We start from the raw sequence: 12,093 nt of genomic DNA on the forward strand, positions 1-12,093 counted from the left end.
AAATTTTTTTTCCACATTTATTTGGCTTTTTCCCCTATTACTTTCCACTCCATTTTCTGCCATTTTTAAGTTAAACAACATATTGCATTAAGCAATAACCATTCTCCTAACCAAGTTCTAGTTCCAAACTTTTTTGCTGATTCAATTGTTGCATTAGATTCATTAACTACAACTGCATTTTGATCTAGTTTGAGACATCTCAAAATCTAAAACAAATGGACTAATGATCAAGTGTCTTATATCCCTTAAGCATCTATGAGTACAAAACAATGAAGCTTGTATTCGATGCATGCAGAACATTAAATCAAAAACTAAAGATGATAATATTATTAAATCAAACTGGTGCACAAGTGACTTAGAATCTTGAACTATTGTTGCAAGAGCAGAATTGTAATTCATGCATTTAACAACAGATGCATTAGATTTATTAATTAAAGTAGGATGGAATTCCTATCTAACTCCTAAGGCGTTGTTTAAGGCAGGTTTCATAAATCATAACCATATCTTCCAATCAACAAGCATAAAGCAAAATTTCAATGTATTGGTGAATAAGAGACTTACAATCTTGAACTACTGTGTCTATTGTGGCAATAGCAGAACTGAAATTTATGCATTTAATATCAGTAGTTGCATTAGATTCAATAACTACATCAACTGTATTCTGATCTAGAGAGTACAAGAACCTTGACACTTGTATTCAATGCATGCAGAACATTAAATAAAAAACTAAAGATGATAACATTATTGAAGAATGATGAGTACAATAGTTCAACCTAAAATAATGAGATAATAGAACATGTAGCTTGAATTAGAGTAAGCAGTAGTAGCACAATTGCAGCTGCAAAAGATGTTATTTTCCAAGGAGTGCTGAAGTAATCATGTATGAAGATTGCCTTATATTTATGAGAAGGGTCCTCATAAAAGCAATTCAATTTTCTGCATAGCGAAATATAACCGCCATTGATATTTTCCTGAACAACATTAAGGCAAAGATTGTTAATCATTTTAGCAACTGCATTGCTATCACCCAATGTGTTAATCATTATTCCCTTCTCAACAAGTTTATCAACATCTTGACTTGTATCAATCAAGAAATCCAACAGGATTGTATAATCAGTTATGTAAGTCTGAAACGGATAATGACATTGCTCGAACGCAACTACATTCCTTAAAAGCGTCTCAGTCCAGTGACAAACTTCGAATCTCGGTATTGTAAGCGCGCCCTTTGCAAATTTTAACTCAAGTACACTTTGGTAATCTTGACCAACATGGAGTTTTACACCTGCTTCTACTAACTGGCTTGCACTAAACAAATGCTTCACTATTTGTTTTTCCCTCTTTGGTAGCATATCAGGTGGCAAGTAAAATACTCTTAACAGATCAGTGAGGTTATGTAATTGCATACTAACTTGATCCGGTTTCATTATATATTGTTGATAGTGCTCATGAAAATAATTGATAGTGAAGTTCTTGTTATTTGTTTCATTAGGCAATATACTCTGCAGGAAATGAACCTTAAAATAATGAAAAGCAACATCAAAAAATGAAGAAACCTCGCCATCGATGCAACTAGGTTCTGTTAGGTTGAACAAGTCTTCAAGAACAAACCAAGGAAGCTGATTTTCAAGTAATATGAGATCAAGCTTCACATCACACCTCAACCATGGTTTGGATAACAAAGGATCTTCTTGTGGCCACTCAAGCGACCGAAGAAAATACTCAATTATAAAACAAGCATCGGTTAAAATAATCTTAACAAAATCATCACTAGTTTGTTCAATGGCTTCTGAGTAACAAGATCTAATGATTTCTTCAGATTTTTTGATGTAACCAATGCAATCTCCTAACCCCTTATGAGTCCTTTCTAAGAAAAAACTCTTGAGGTACCTCAATTTGAGATCTTCCATTGATTCTAACCTCTTGTCTCCATTGTGAAATGGACCAATGGAAACAATGGTTGGAGTATAGGCTTCTTGGTTGAGTTTTCGGATTTTTTGAGGTACTTTGTATATACAACAACGTGAAACTAAGGGAAGTTCAACACTTTGTAACATGTTTTCCATGTGAATTATCAACTCTCTATTTTCATTTTCACTTTGAATGAAACCATTTTGTTGTAACTCCATTTCCTTCATTACCCTTTTGAAACTAGCAGTACAAGACTATAATACAAGGATAGTAAAGTAAGGAAACATAGAAGTACCTGAGTGAAGAACACACATTAATGTGGTGGCTTAAGAAGAGTGTTGCTTGAAAAGCAACAACATAGGATATGAAGTATGAGTTTCACTCTCAGCAAAGGAAGAGAAAGAAGGAGCAAAAGGAAGAGATAACATACTCAGCTTCAGTGATTGTGTGAGGAAATTAATTGGTCAACATTCAAGTCAATTCCAAAAAGTCTCCTTAACTTAAGAGTTATTAAGTCAAACTTTGTTTTGTGAAACTAATTACATGTTTCTCATTAGGAGTAGAAAAGGAGATTTATTAGTGGTTTCCTTTGATATATGTTTTCTTGAACAGATTTAAACTATATTAAAAAAATTAAACTACAAAATTTTAGTTAAAAACTCAATAAAACTACAAAACTTTAACGTATAATCTAATTAAAAGTTTAATTTTTATACATTGTCAATATTATTTTATATATACATTTAATCATATATTATTATCAAAGTTTGGTTACCGACGGTTTGGACTTGATATGGGTTCAAACACGTTCTTGAGAAACTAGTTGTGTTGGTGTTCCTTGCTTGATTCTCTTATTCTTCCAGGTCTATTGAGATCTGCAGATCTTGATGCTTCAGGTCCGCCTCCACACCGGTACCGTACCGTCCTTTTATCCGTCGTAGTCCGTGTGATTGTTTTCGGAGTGATGCTCGAAAGAGCTTTATACCTGCTGCTTTGTTTAGGGGATTGCTGGTACGTGGATCTTAGTTGCCGTGATGACGGTCGATCCATTCGCCAACCTAAAACCCCTTTTTATCCTACTGATGTTCACTTGTCATCTTTTTTGTAACCCGGTTTCTAGCTCGTACGCGGGTTTGTTTGGTTGCGCCCGTGAGGAGTGTTCAATTTGTTAGGATTGATTAGGGTTGTTTCACTTTAATGTTTTATCACGATGTATTCTCCATTGGGTTGATTTTGGGTCAGGTCTAATGTTCCCTAACTATGGATCTCTCTTTTTATTTATTATATTCCCTTTTGTCTAAAAAAAAAAAAAGATACAATAAATTATAGGTTTTAAATTTAAATTTTCTTTTGAAAGAAAGTCATAGGTTTTTAATTAATTTAATAAAGTAGAAGAATACAGAAAACACATGCAAAATGTTTGACCCACAACATTGGTGATGCACTTGACAAATCCCACCACAAAAACCACAGCTTTATTCAGATCCCACTTTCTTAAAAGAAAAAGCAGTTTCATCCAAGTCATCTTGAACCGTTAAATCTTAATCAAACGGCACACAACACGCGTGTGTACTTATGTCACGTTGAATCTGTGACACGCACTCACATTCTCTCTCCTCTTCTTCTTCTCAGTTCTTTCTCTGCAACTCTCCGGTGGTCGCGAAACCCTCACCACCTCCAAAGCACCGTCGTAATACTTTCGGTAAGTTAGGGTTCTTAATTCTTCATGTCAATTTAATTTCTGCAAAACCGTTTCGTTAATTAATTCCGTAAATTATTATTAATTAGGGGCTTTGTTGATTTTTATACAAAGTTTAGTTTTTTCATTGCAATTTAATATTTTTTCATTGTTATTGTAAACAACTTATGAATTGTTTTAGGCTCTGTTTGACAATGTCAGTTTTCGAGCTTGTAGCTTTAGGACTTATAAGCTCATAGGACCAAAATTAACCTTTTTGGTAAGCTATCATGATTCATGATAAGTGCTTTTGTATGAACTTGCGTAAGCTATTTTTATAGCAAAAGATAAACTAACATTAAATTGTTTTTATAAGCTATATTGGAGAACTTGTGAAAATAAGTTGAAAAAAGCTTATTAAATTTGCCAAATAGCATCAGTAGAGAAGCTCAAATAAGCCAATCCAAATAGGCTGTTTCAAATAAGTTGATTTTTTTTTTTTTTTTTTAAATTAAAAATATCTTTTTGTCATTTGATATTTATTAGCTAGTTGTTATTAGCGATTTCCTTCGACCAAAAATACTTGTAACCAACCAAGTGATTGGGCTCAAGTGGTTAATGAGCTCCACCAAAAGACGAATCATGACAATTTATGGCCAAACCTTACTTACCCCGTGGCCGAACTTTGGATTACTAGGGCTCCCTTCCCCTAAGAACTGGAGGGTTAAGACAAAAATATAAAAACCCATAACGCTTGTTCAATCACTAATTTTACCAAACACTACAAATTCAATCTGCTAGCTTATCCACTATAAGCTCGTCCATTAGTTTTTCACTCAATTTTACACTTAATTGACCATGTCCTGTTAGTGGCATAGGTTGGGTATATATCAATATGTGTGATTCCCTATTGGTTTTAAATTGTAATTTAAACACAAAGACTGGGTTATAGCATGACCACAATAATTTGATGCAGTTTCATTTAAACTTTAATTTGGGGAGTTTTATTTTTTATTTTTTTTATCAGAACAATTATTTTATTTCATTATTAACAATGTACATGGATAAAATGATTGAACACATTCACAGAGTGTGTAATAGTGACTTTTATATAATGAGGTTTTGAACAGTCTATGGGTATCATTTTTTGACTTCATGCATTGCATTTGCAATTTTGAATTTACTATTGGAGCTCAGATAACTTAGATTGCACCTACTTTCTGTTTTATAGGGATACAATATACAGTCCGTGGTTGGTACATTAATCCATGAATTAGACGCGGAGTAGCATAGCCTTGTAAATTGTTTCAAATGGATGTTCATGTGATAAATGTTGAAGAAGAAAGTGATCATCAAGCTCAGTCAGATGATGGGTATGCAGAACCCAGTGACAGTGAAATTCATAATGCACAAAACCTGCAACCACGTAAGCATTTTTCCAGTGTTGGAAGGACTATGCCTGAAACTTATCAGGGAGTTGGACTTGTTCCAAGTGGTGTCATGTATGTATCCGTGGATGGGAATCACAATTCTAATCAGAATACTTGTGCGGTGTTGAATATTCAAGCTACCACTGCCGCTGAACCAAGCCCCCCTGTTAAAAATGACAAATTTATGAATATTTCTGCTCGGCCACCTTTTCAAAACAGGACATTAGGGAAGGATGCCCATAATCTGCTGGAGTATTTTAAGAAAATGCAGGGTGAGAACCCTGGGTTCTTCTATGCTATACAACTGGATGAAGACAACCATATGTCTAATGTCTTTTGGGCAGATGCCCGATCCAGGACAGCTTACAGTCATTATGGTGATGCAGTTCATCTGGACACCACATGTCGAGTTAACCGGTACAAAGTGCCATTTGCTCCTTTTACCGGTGTAAACAATCATGGTCAGGTGGTTTTGTTTGGTTGTGCACTCCTTTTAGATGACTCCGAGGCTTCTTTTTTTTGGCTCTTTAAGACATTTCTCACAGCAATGAATGATCGACAGCCTGTCTCCATAATTACCGATCAAGACACAGCCATACAGGTGGCAGTTTCACAAGTTTTCCCACAAGCTCGCCACTGTATTAACAAGTGGGATGTCTTGAGGGAAGGCCAGGAAAAGTTGGCCCATGTATGTCTAGCACATCCAAAATTTCAGGGTGAACTTTATACTTGTATTAACCTGACGGAAACTATTGAGGAGTTTGAGTCATCTTGGATTTCTATCCTTGATAAATACAAACTTAGAAGAAATGATTGGCTTCAGTCTCTGTATAATGCTCGTGCTCAATGGGTTCCAGCATACTTCCGTGATTCATTTTTTGCTGCAATATCTCCTAATCAGGGATTTGGTGGTTCTTTTTTTGATGGTTATGTCGACCAAGAGATGACATTGCCATTGTTCTTTAGGCAGTATGAAAGAGCCTTAGAGAGCTGGATAGAAAAGGAAACAGAAGCAGACTTTGAGACAATTTGCACAACACCAGTTTTGAAGACACCTTCACCAATGGAGAAACAGGCTGCTAACCTTTATACAAGAAAAATATTTTTGAAGTTTCAGGAAGAGCTAGTTGAAACTTTTGTTTATACTGCAAATATAACTGAAGGAGATGATGTAAATAGCACATTCAAGGTTGCAAAGTTTGAGGATGTCGACAAGGCATATACTGTCGCATTTAACCATGCTGAATTGAGAGCTAATTGTAGTTGCCACATGTTTGAGCATTCGGGCATTCTTTGCAGGCACATTTTAACTGTTTTTACTGTGACAAATGTACTTACATTACCATCTCATTACATCTTAAAACGGTGGACAACAAATGCAAAAAGTAGTGCTGGATCAGATGAACGTACTGGTGAATCACATGGACAGAAGTCTCTGACATCGAGGTACAGTAATCTATGTCGGGAAGCCATCAGATATGCTGAAGATGGGGCGGTAACTATGGAAACTTATAATGCTGCTATGACTGGTTTTAAAGAAGGTGAAAAGAAGGTTGCTGTGATGAAAAGAAGTGCTGCCAAAGCTAAACCTCCAAATAATCAAGTCAGTGGGACTAAAAATGACAAGAAAACTACCACCAGTTCAACTTTGGATATAACTCCTCTTTTGTGGCCCCGACAAGATGAATCAAGGAGGTTTAATCTTAATGATTCTGGTGGTTCGGTTCAATCAGCTGCTGACCTAAATTTGCCACGAATGGCCCCGGTGTCTGTTCATAGAGATGATGGTCCATCTGGAAACATGGTATATGGAAAAAGATCCTTTTTCCTTCTGCTTCTATTGTTTAATGGAATAGGATTCCATGGAATTGATTTGATCCTTGATATCTTTCATATAGGTGGTTCTTCCATGCCTAAAATCAATGACATGGGTAATGGAGAACAAAAACTCAAGTCTAGGGAATAAAGTAGCTGTTATCAATCTGAAGGTATGCTCATATTATCCCCAACTAAGGAAAAGTAAATTCTAATATTCTTTATTTAGCTTTGGTTTATAGTTGGTCCTGATTTCGGTGCTTTATTTGCATGTTTATGGATACCTTCTGTAGCGTTTCAGCTGGAAAAGTACTTTACTTTTGCCCTCTCATATCATATTTGATAACCAGTTAGGAGATTTAATCCTTTAACATATTTCAAGCACCATATTGCAGTTGCAAGATTACAGTAGGAATCCATCAACAGAATCTGAGGTTAAGTTTCAGCTCTCAAGAGTTTCTTTGGAACCAATGCTGAAGTCTATGGGCTACATCAGTGAACAGCTCTCAAGGCCAGCAAATAAGGTCGCTGTAGTAAACCTCAGGGTATGTGATTTTATTTTCTAAACATGTCCTAAATATTTTTTGTATAGTTGTTCTAGTACTAGAAAAGCACAGACCAATGCATCTTTAAACGTCGTGGTCAAACTTCCTTTGAAGCAATATTCTTGATAATAAGTTGCTATAGGGGATAAGAAAGATGTACTTGCAATTTCAATTTATAAAGTGAGTTTTTATGATGAGTCTTTGATATTGGTTACGTTGCTGAAGAAGATGATATACTAATTAGAATTTGGGTTGGGCCTAACTCATCCTCTACTTAACCGGCTTGTAAGGTGATGAGACCCATCGCTTATAAACACATTGTCATGCCATATCTCATCAAATGTGAGACTCTTAACCCTCTCCACGCCCTGGACTAGCGGTGACCTGATAGCAAGCGTGCCAACTCCCAATGGATCTCGGATAGACTTCGATACCATCTTAGAATTTAGGTGGCCCGATAGTGGTGACCTGATAGTAGGTTTCTCTAGGTTATCAAAAGTGCTTGGTGCGGCCAATATAGTGGCGCGACATGGAAATAATGAAGCCTCCGCTCCCAGTCACATTGGAGCGCTGCAGATGTGTGATGCAGTGGGAGCGGCCGTTATTGCGGTGACCAGTTCGGAGCGGTGCAAGGACAAATCCGCCACTACTCCCTTTTTCACGGTTAAAGAGAAGAAGGAGAAGAAATGAAAGAAGTGAAGAACTGTGAAGAAGAACAATTAAGATGCAGATAATTGGGATTTATATGCATCTGTATCTCTCATAGACGAGCAGGAAAGCAAATCCGAACTGTAAATCAACCGGTCGTGAAAAAGAAGAAGGATGAACAGTGGTGCGGCTGATGGGAGAGGCGTAAAGTAGGTAGAAGATGGAAAAAAAACTAGGGTAAAAGATGCAAAGAAAACCAATGGGTTGGGCTAGGTCCAGTGACATAATGTAACAAATTGGGCCTTTCGTAGTTACCATCTTCTTTTTAAATTATTTTACTGTTTTTCTAACTAAGTTAATAGCAGTAAAATACCATTTACTGTTGTTATATAAAATCAATTAATTTAAATAAGTAAATAACAGTGGTATTAATACTATATTTTTTTTTTTGAAGTACTGGTATTAATACATATTAATACTAAATATATTTTTCATTTATACTAATAATATTTTTTTTTATTTAGATTAATAATAAATAGATTCTTTTATACTTTCTTAGTCCTTAGTTAATAATATAATTTTTAGTATTAGTGTCCGCGTCTCTAAATAGTGCCCGCTCCGCAATCCTGCATTGATAACTATGAGATGTCTCGACGGGACTTAAAAATATTTAGCCCTAAATTTTATTATCTTTCTAGACACAGCATTATCTTTTTGATATTAATATCCTATAATTGTTTTTATCAAATTTGTTTTGAATAGGAAACAAATATACCGACCCCACTTAGTGGGATAAGGCTTGGTTGTTGTTGTTGTAGGAAACAAATATAGTTGGTAAAGTGTTCAATTCCTTAGTATCCCATGGTCAAGTGGGAGGTAGAATTTTGACTTGGAATCCATATTTTGAGTAAACTGTCGGCTACATGGAGTAGTAATTTTATACAATGTTGCTGTGTTATTTTTCATTTGTTGGATAATTCTTTGTGGAAATAGTTGAATGTTAACTTTTGGTTCAACAATGGATCTATATAAAGTTATCAAAATCATATGATTCTCAGTTTGAATCATACAACTAGATCCAATTCACATATGTAGTGATATGAACCAGAGGGCGATAACATGAATCAGAGGGTGAATTAGAACCTTACCAGAGTGGAGATGGTGTTACATTAACTGGTGTAATTTGGTCATCTTTATTTCTGAAGGATTCTCATGAGTTATGACACGGGAAATTGAAAGCACAGTTATAATTTTTTAGGTGGTTTGCGATGGATAAAATGTCCCGTGACCTGATTGATAAAAAGTCCAGTGAATTTGGATTTCCATTTCAAATACTATCCAGGTTCTTAAGAAAATTCATTCAAGGCAGATAACAATTTGTTATTCCCAATCATTGGGACGTTCCTTAAAAGAATTGTGCCCTTTCCATAACAATTTGATTCAACTTTGTTGTGTTTTCTTCTTTTTAGCATTGACTGCATCATGTAGGGACTTAGTTTACTTGTGAGTTATTAAGTTGTTTTAATAATTCACGGGTTGTCTTATTTCCAGGTGGCCTACTATTGTGTTACTGGACATTTTCTTCAATCATATATACACATATATGATATAACTTCTTTTTGATGTTGTTGTTCAGTTTGATTTTATATCTTAAAAATACAATTCTCATTCACAATTTGGAAATCACAAGCATTATTACCTCTCACTGACCACCAGTGCTCCTTCCCTCCCTTAAAGAATATAAACTATAGATAAAAACAAATGCTGATAACTTGTCACTAATTATATTATGATTCACATCTCTTGTCGTAGCATAGTATACTATTATGTGTTATTATTTGATTATCTGTCTCTTGACTTTGACCTGCTTTTTGATTGTTGGATTAATTCTTGTAAATGTTTCAGCTTCAAGACGCGGATACAGCTTCCGGTGAGTCTGAAGTTAAGTTTCAAGTGTCCAGGGATACATTGGGTGCCATGCTACGATCAATGGCCTATATCCGTGAGCAACTATCTCATGCTGTAAGTTTCTTGTTCATTATCTCTTTGACCATGATTCTTGGGTAGGCATACAATTATTGTAATGACTGAATTACTATTTTGGTCCTCGAAAATGTATGGTTCGAGCAATTTAAACCTAAATTTACGAAATGACTTTTTAGTTCTTGAAATTGAAGACCGACAATCAATTTAGTCCCCTTCTTTGATCACTTCAATCAAGTTTGATGAATCTACTGGATACATGCTTCAACTGAGCATGCCCTGAATGTGTGAACTGAACATTTTTTTTGTCTCTATTGGATTCATGAAAGAGAGACTGAATTGATTGGCGACCTTCAATTTTAGGAACTAATTTTTCAGTACGTAAATTTGGTGATCAAATTGTTTGCCAATGCTTATATTATGAAAGTGGTTTTCTGAATATTCCAAATAAGTTTGGCATAGGCTATTTGCTGAATCTTTTTAACTCCACCGGCTGTTTATTCCTCAACTTGAACTTATGTGTGCATTGATGATTTTTTGCACTCCTATTTGAAAATAATGTAGTGTCAGTGAAATTTCTTTGACTGCAAACAAGGACGAGCCAATGCTTTCCTAAAAATAAAGTATTAACTATTAACCATCCACCTTCATCACATCAGGTTTAAGTTAGTTTTCAGTATGCTGGTCTAATAATTGTGTTAAAAGGTTTCAACATGTTTAGTTGTTTATGAAAAATATGCATTGCAATTGACGACCGCCTTGGTACATATCTATTGTCTGAGTTCAATTTACATTACTTTATCTGAAAATCTGTGTCATTATGGGGGGGGGGGGGGGGGGGGTGATTTTCTTTGTTGATATTAATGTCCATTTAAATGTTAATATTTGGCAGGGTGATGTGCAATCAGAACCTCTGTTGAAAAGGCATAGAAAGTAAAGCATCAAATTTTCATTCATACTCAAGCGGGCGTGGCTGCTTTGCTTCTTAATGGAAGTTCAATGACCACTTGGTACAAAAAGCAGACAAAACTTAGAAGTTGTAGTGTTTTAGTGTGGTTAGCTTCTTTTTGTCCAAGTTTGTTCTCCGACACATACACTATGTCCTAGGCAGGAGCTTTATTTTAGATTTTTTCCCTTCATCCTTCTTTATGGTCCAACGCCCACCCCCCTTCATCAAGTAAAGGTAAATACTAAATATTGTGGGCGCTCTTTCCCCGCCCTCGCGACCAAAAAGCCCTTCTTATTTTCTGAATTATGCATCCGAACTGCACAAATTGCTCAGAAGAACGCATCTAGATGGCAAAAAATTTGGCAATTTATTTTTTGAATGCATTGATGTTGGGGGGGGGTAGGAAAAGTAGTTTCCAAATAGTGTGACATGGGGGAATAATAGTTGTAGCAAAAAAACTATGGTTGGTGACACAATGAATATATAAATTGCATTTATGACAAGTTTCTTTATACATCTATATTGGGGGAAGAACAACCATCACAATGTGTGCCATTTTGAAGAGTTATTTCATTGTTTTGACAATTTTGCCTATGACAAACACTTCACACTAGTTTAAAGTTTATCTTTTTGTATAGTTCCAATTTAAGTTGAAGGATATCTTCTTGTATAATTCCAATTTAAGTTGAAGTTTATCTTATTTGCCTAAAAAACGTTTACTTATAGCATAAGTATAATATAGATTAGTACTTATTAATACGGAAGGAAAAATCAAAGAATATGGAGACTAGCTTCATCCATCAATATTTTCTGTTTTCGTCGAATTCAGAGATATCCATTGTTAAATATATGACACATCAATCGTCTGTTTTGCAATAAAAATTATCACACTAATTAAGGAGTAGCACTCTAATGATGGTTATATCAATTTCGAATTGGTAGTCCAAATTACTATGCATCTTTGTTATCATTGTGTGATATGATTGCCTGGTGCCGGAACACGATAGACTATATCCCTTCCAAAATCAAATATAAGCAAAAATGATAGTTGAAAAGTTGATGTACGTGGTTAAAAATTTAATCCGGAGGGAGTAGTATAGTGCATTTATTTGGGTCGGAGACCTTCCTGAGGGGCTC

General features: G+C 35.3%; 2 protein-coding genes across 3 annotated transcripts; one reads left to right on the plus strand and one right to left on the minus strand.

Annotated features, from left to right (window-relative positions):
- Nucleotides 1–773: 773 nt before the first annotated feature.
- Nucleotides 774–2,126, minus strand: LOC11422529 (UPF0481 protein At3g47200). Its single transcript, XM_003601272.4, has one exon. The coding sequence runs from the start codon at nt 2,124–2,126 to the stop codon at nt 774–776; it is 1,353 nt and encodes a 450-aa protein (XP_003601320.2).
- A 1,206-nt stretch (nt 2,127–3,332) lies between these two features.
- On the plus strand, nt 3,333–11,518 carry LOC112420389 (protein FAR1-RELATED SEQUENCE 3). Of its 2 annotated transcripts, XM_024779449.2 has the most exons (6): nt 3,336–3,610; nt 4,818–6,820; nt 6,915–7,004; nt 7,227–7,376; nt 9,930–10,046; nt 10,900–11,518. In XM_024779449.2, exons 2-6 carry the CDS (start codon nt 4,898–4,900, stop codon nt 10,942–10,944), a joined length of 2,325 nt encoding a protein of 774 aa, XP_024635217.1. In that variant the 5' UTR covers nt 3,336–3,610; nt 4,818–4,897; the 3' UTR covers nt 10,945–11,518. The 2 variants fall into 2 exon arrangements, with proteins under 2 accessions (XP_039687453.1, XP_024635217.1); XM_039831519.1 differs by lacking the exons at nt 9,930–10,046; nt 10,900–11,518 and having other exon boundaries at nt 3,333–3,610; nt 7,125–7,258.
- The last annotated feature ends 575 nt before the right edge of the window (nt 11,519–12,093 follow it).

Source organism: Medicago truncatula, chromosome 3 (assembly GCF_003473485.1).
Source record: "Medicago truncatula cultivar Jemalong A17 chromosome 3, MtrunA17r5.0-ANR, whole genome shotgun sequence".
Lineage (NCBI taxonomy): Eukaryota > Viridiplantae > Streptophyta > Magnoliopsida > Fabales > Fabaceae > Medicago > Medicago truncatula.

Bases quoted from the DNA above. Each gene is read 5' to 3' on its own strand.
- LOC11422529 (XM_003601272.4), bottom strand. From the start codon at position 2,126: ATGGAGTTACAACAAAATGGTTTCATTCAAAGTGAAAATGAAAATAGA.
- LOC112420389 (XM_024779449.2), top strand. From the start codon at position 4,898: ATGGATGTTCATGTGATAAATGTTGAAGAAGAAAGTGATCATCAAGCT. The intron at 7,377-9,929 runs GTATGTGATTTT...TAAATGTTTCAG, and splicing joins TCGCTGTAGTAAACCTCAGG to CTTCAAGACGCGGATACAGC. The intron at 10,047-10,899 runs GTAAGTTTCTTG...AATATTTGGCAG, and splicing joins GTGAGCAACTATCTCATGCT to GGTGATGTGCAATCAGAACC.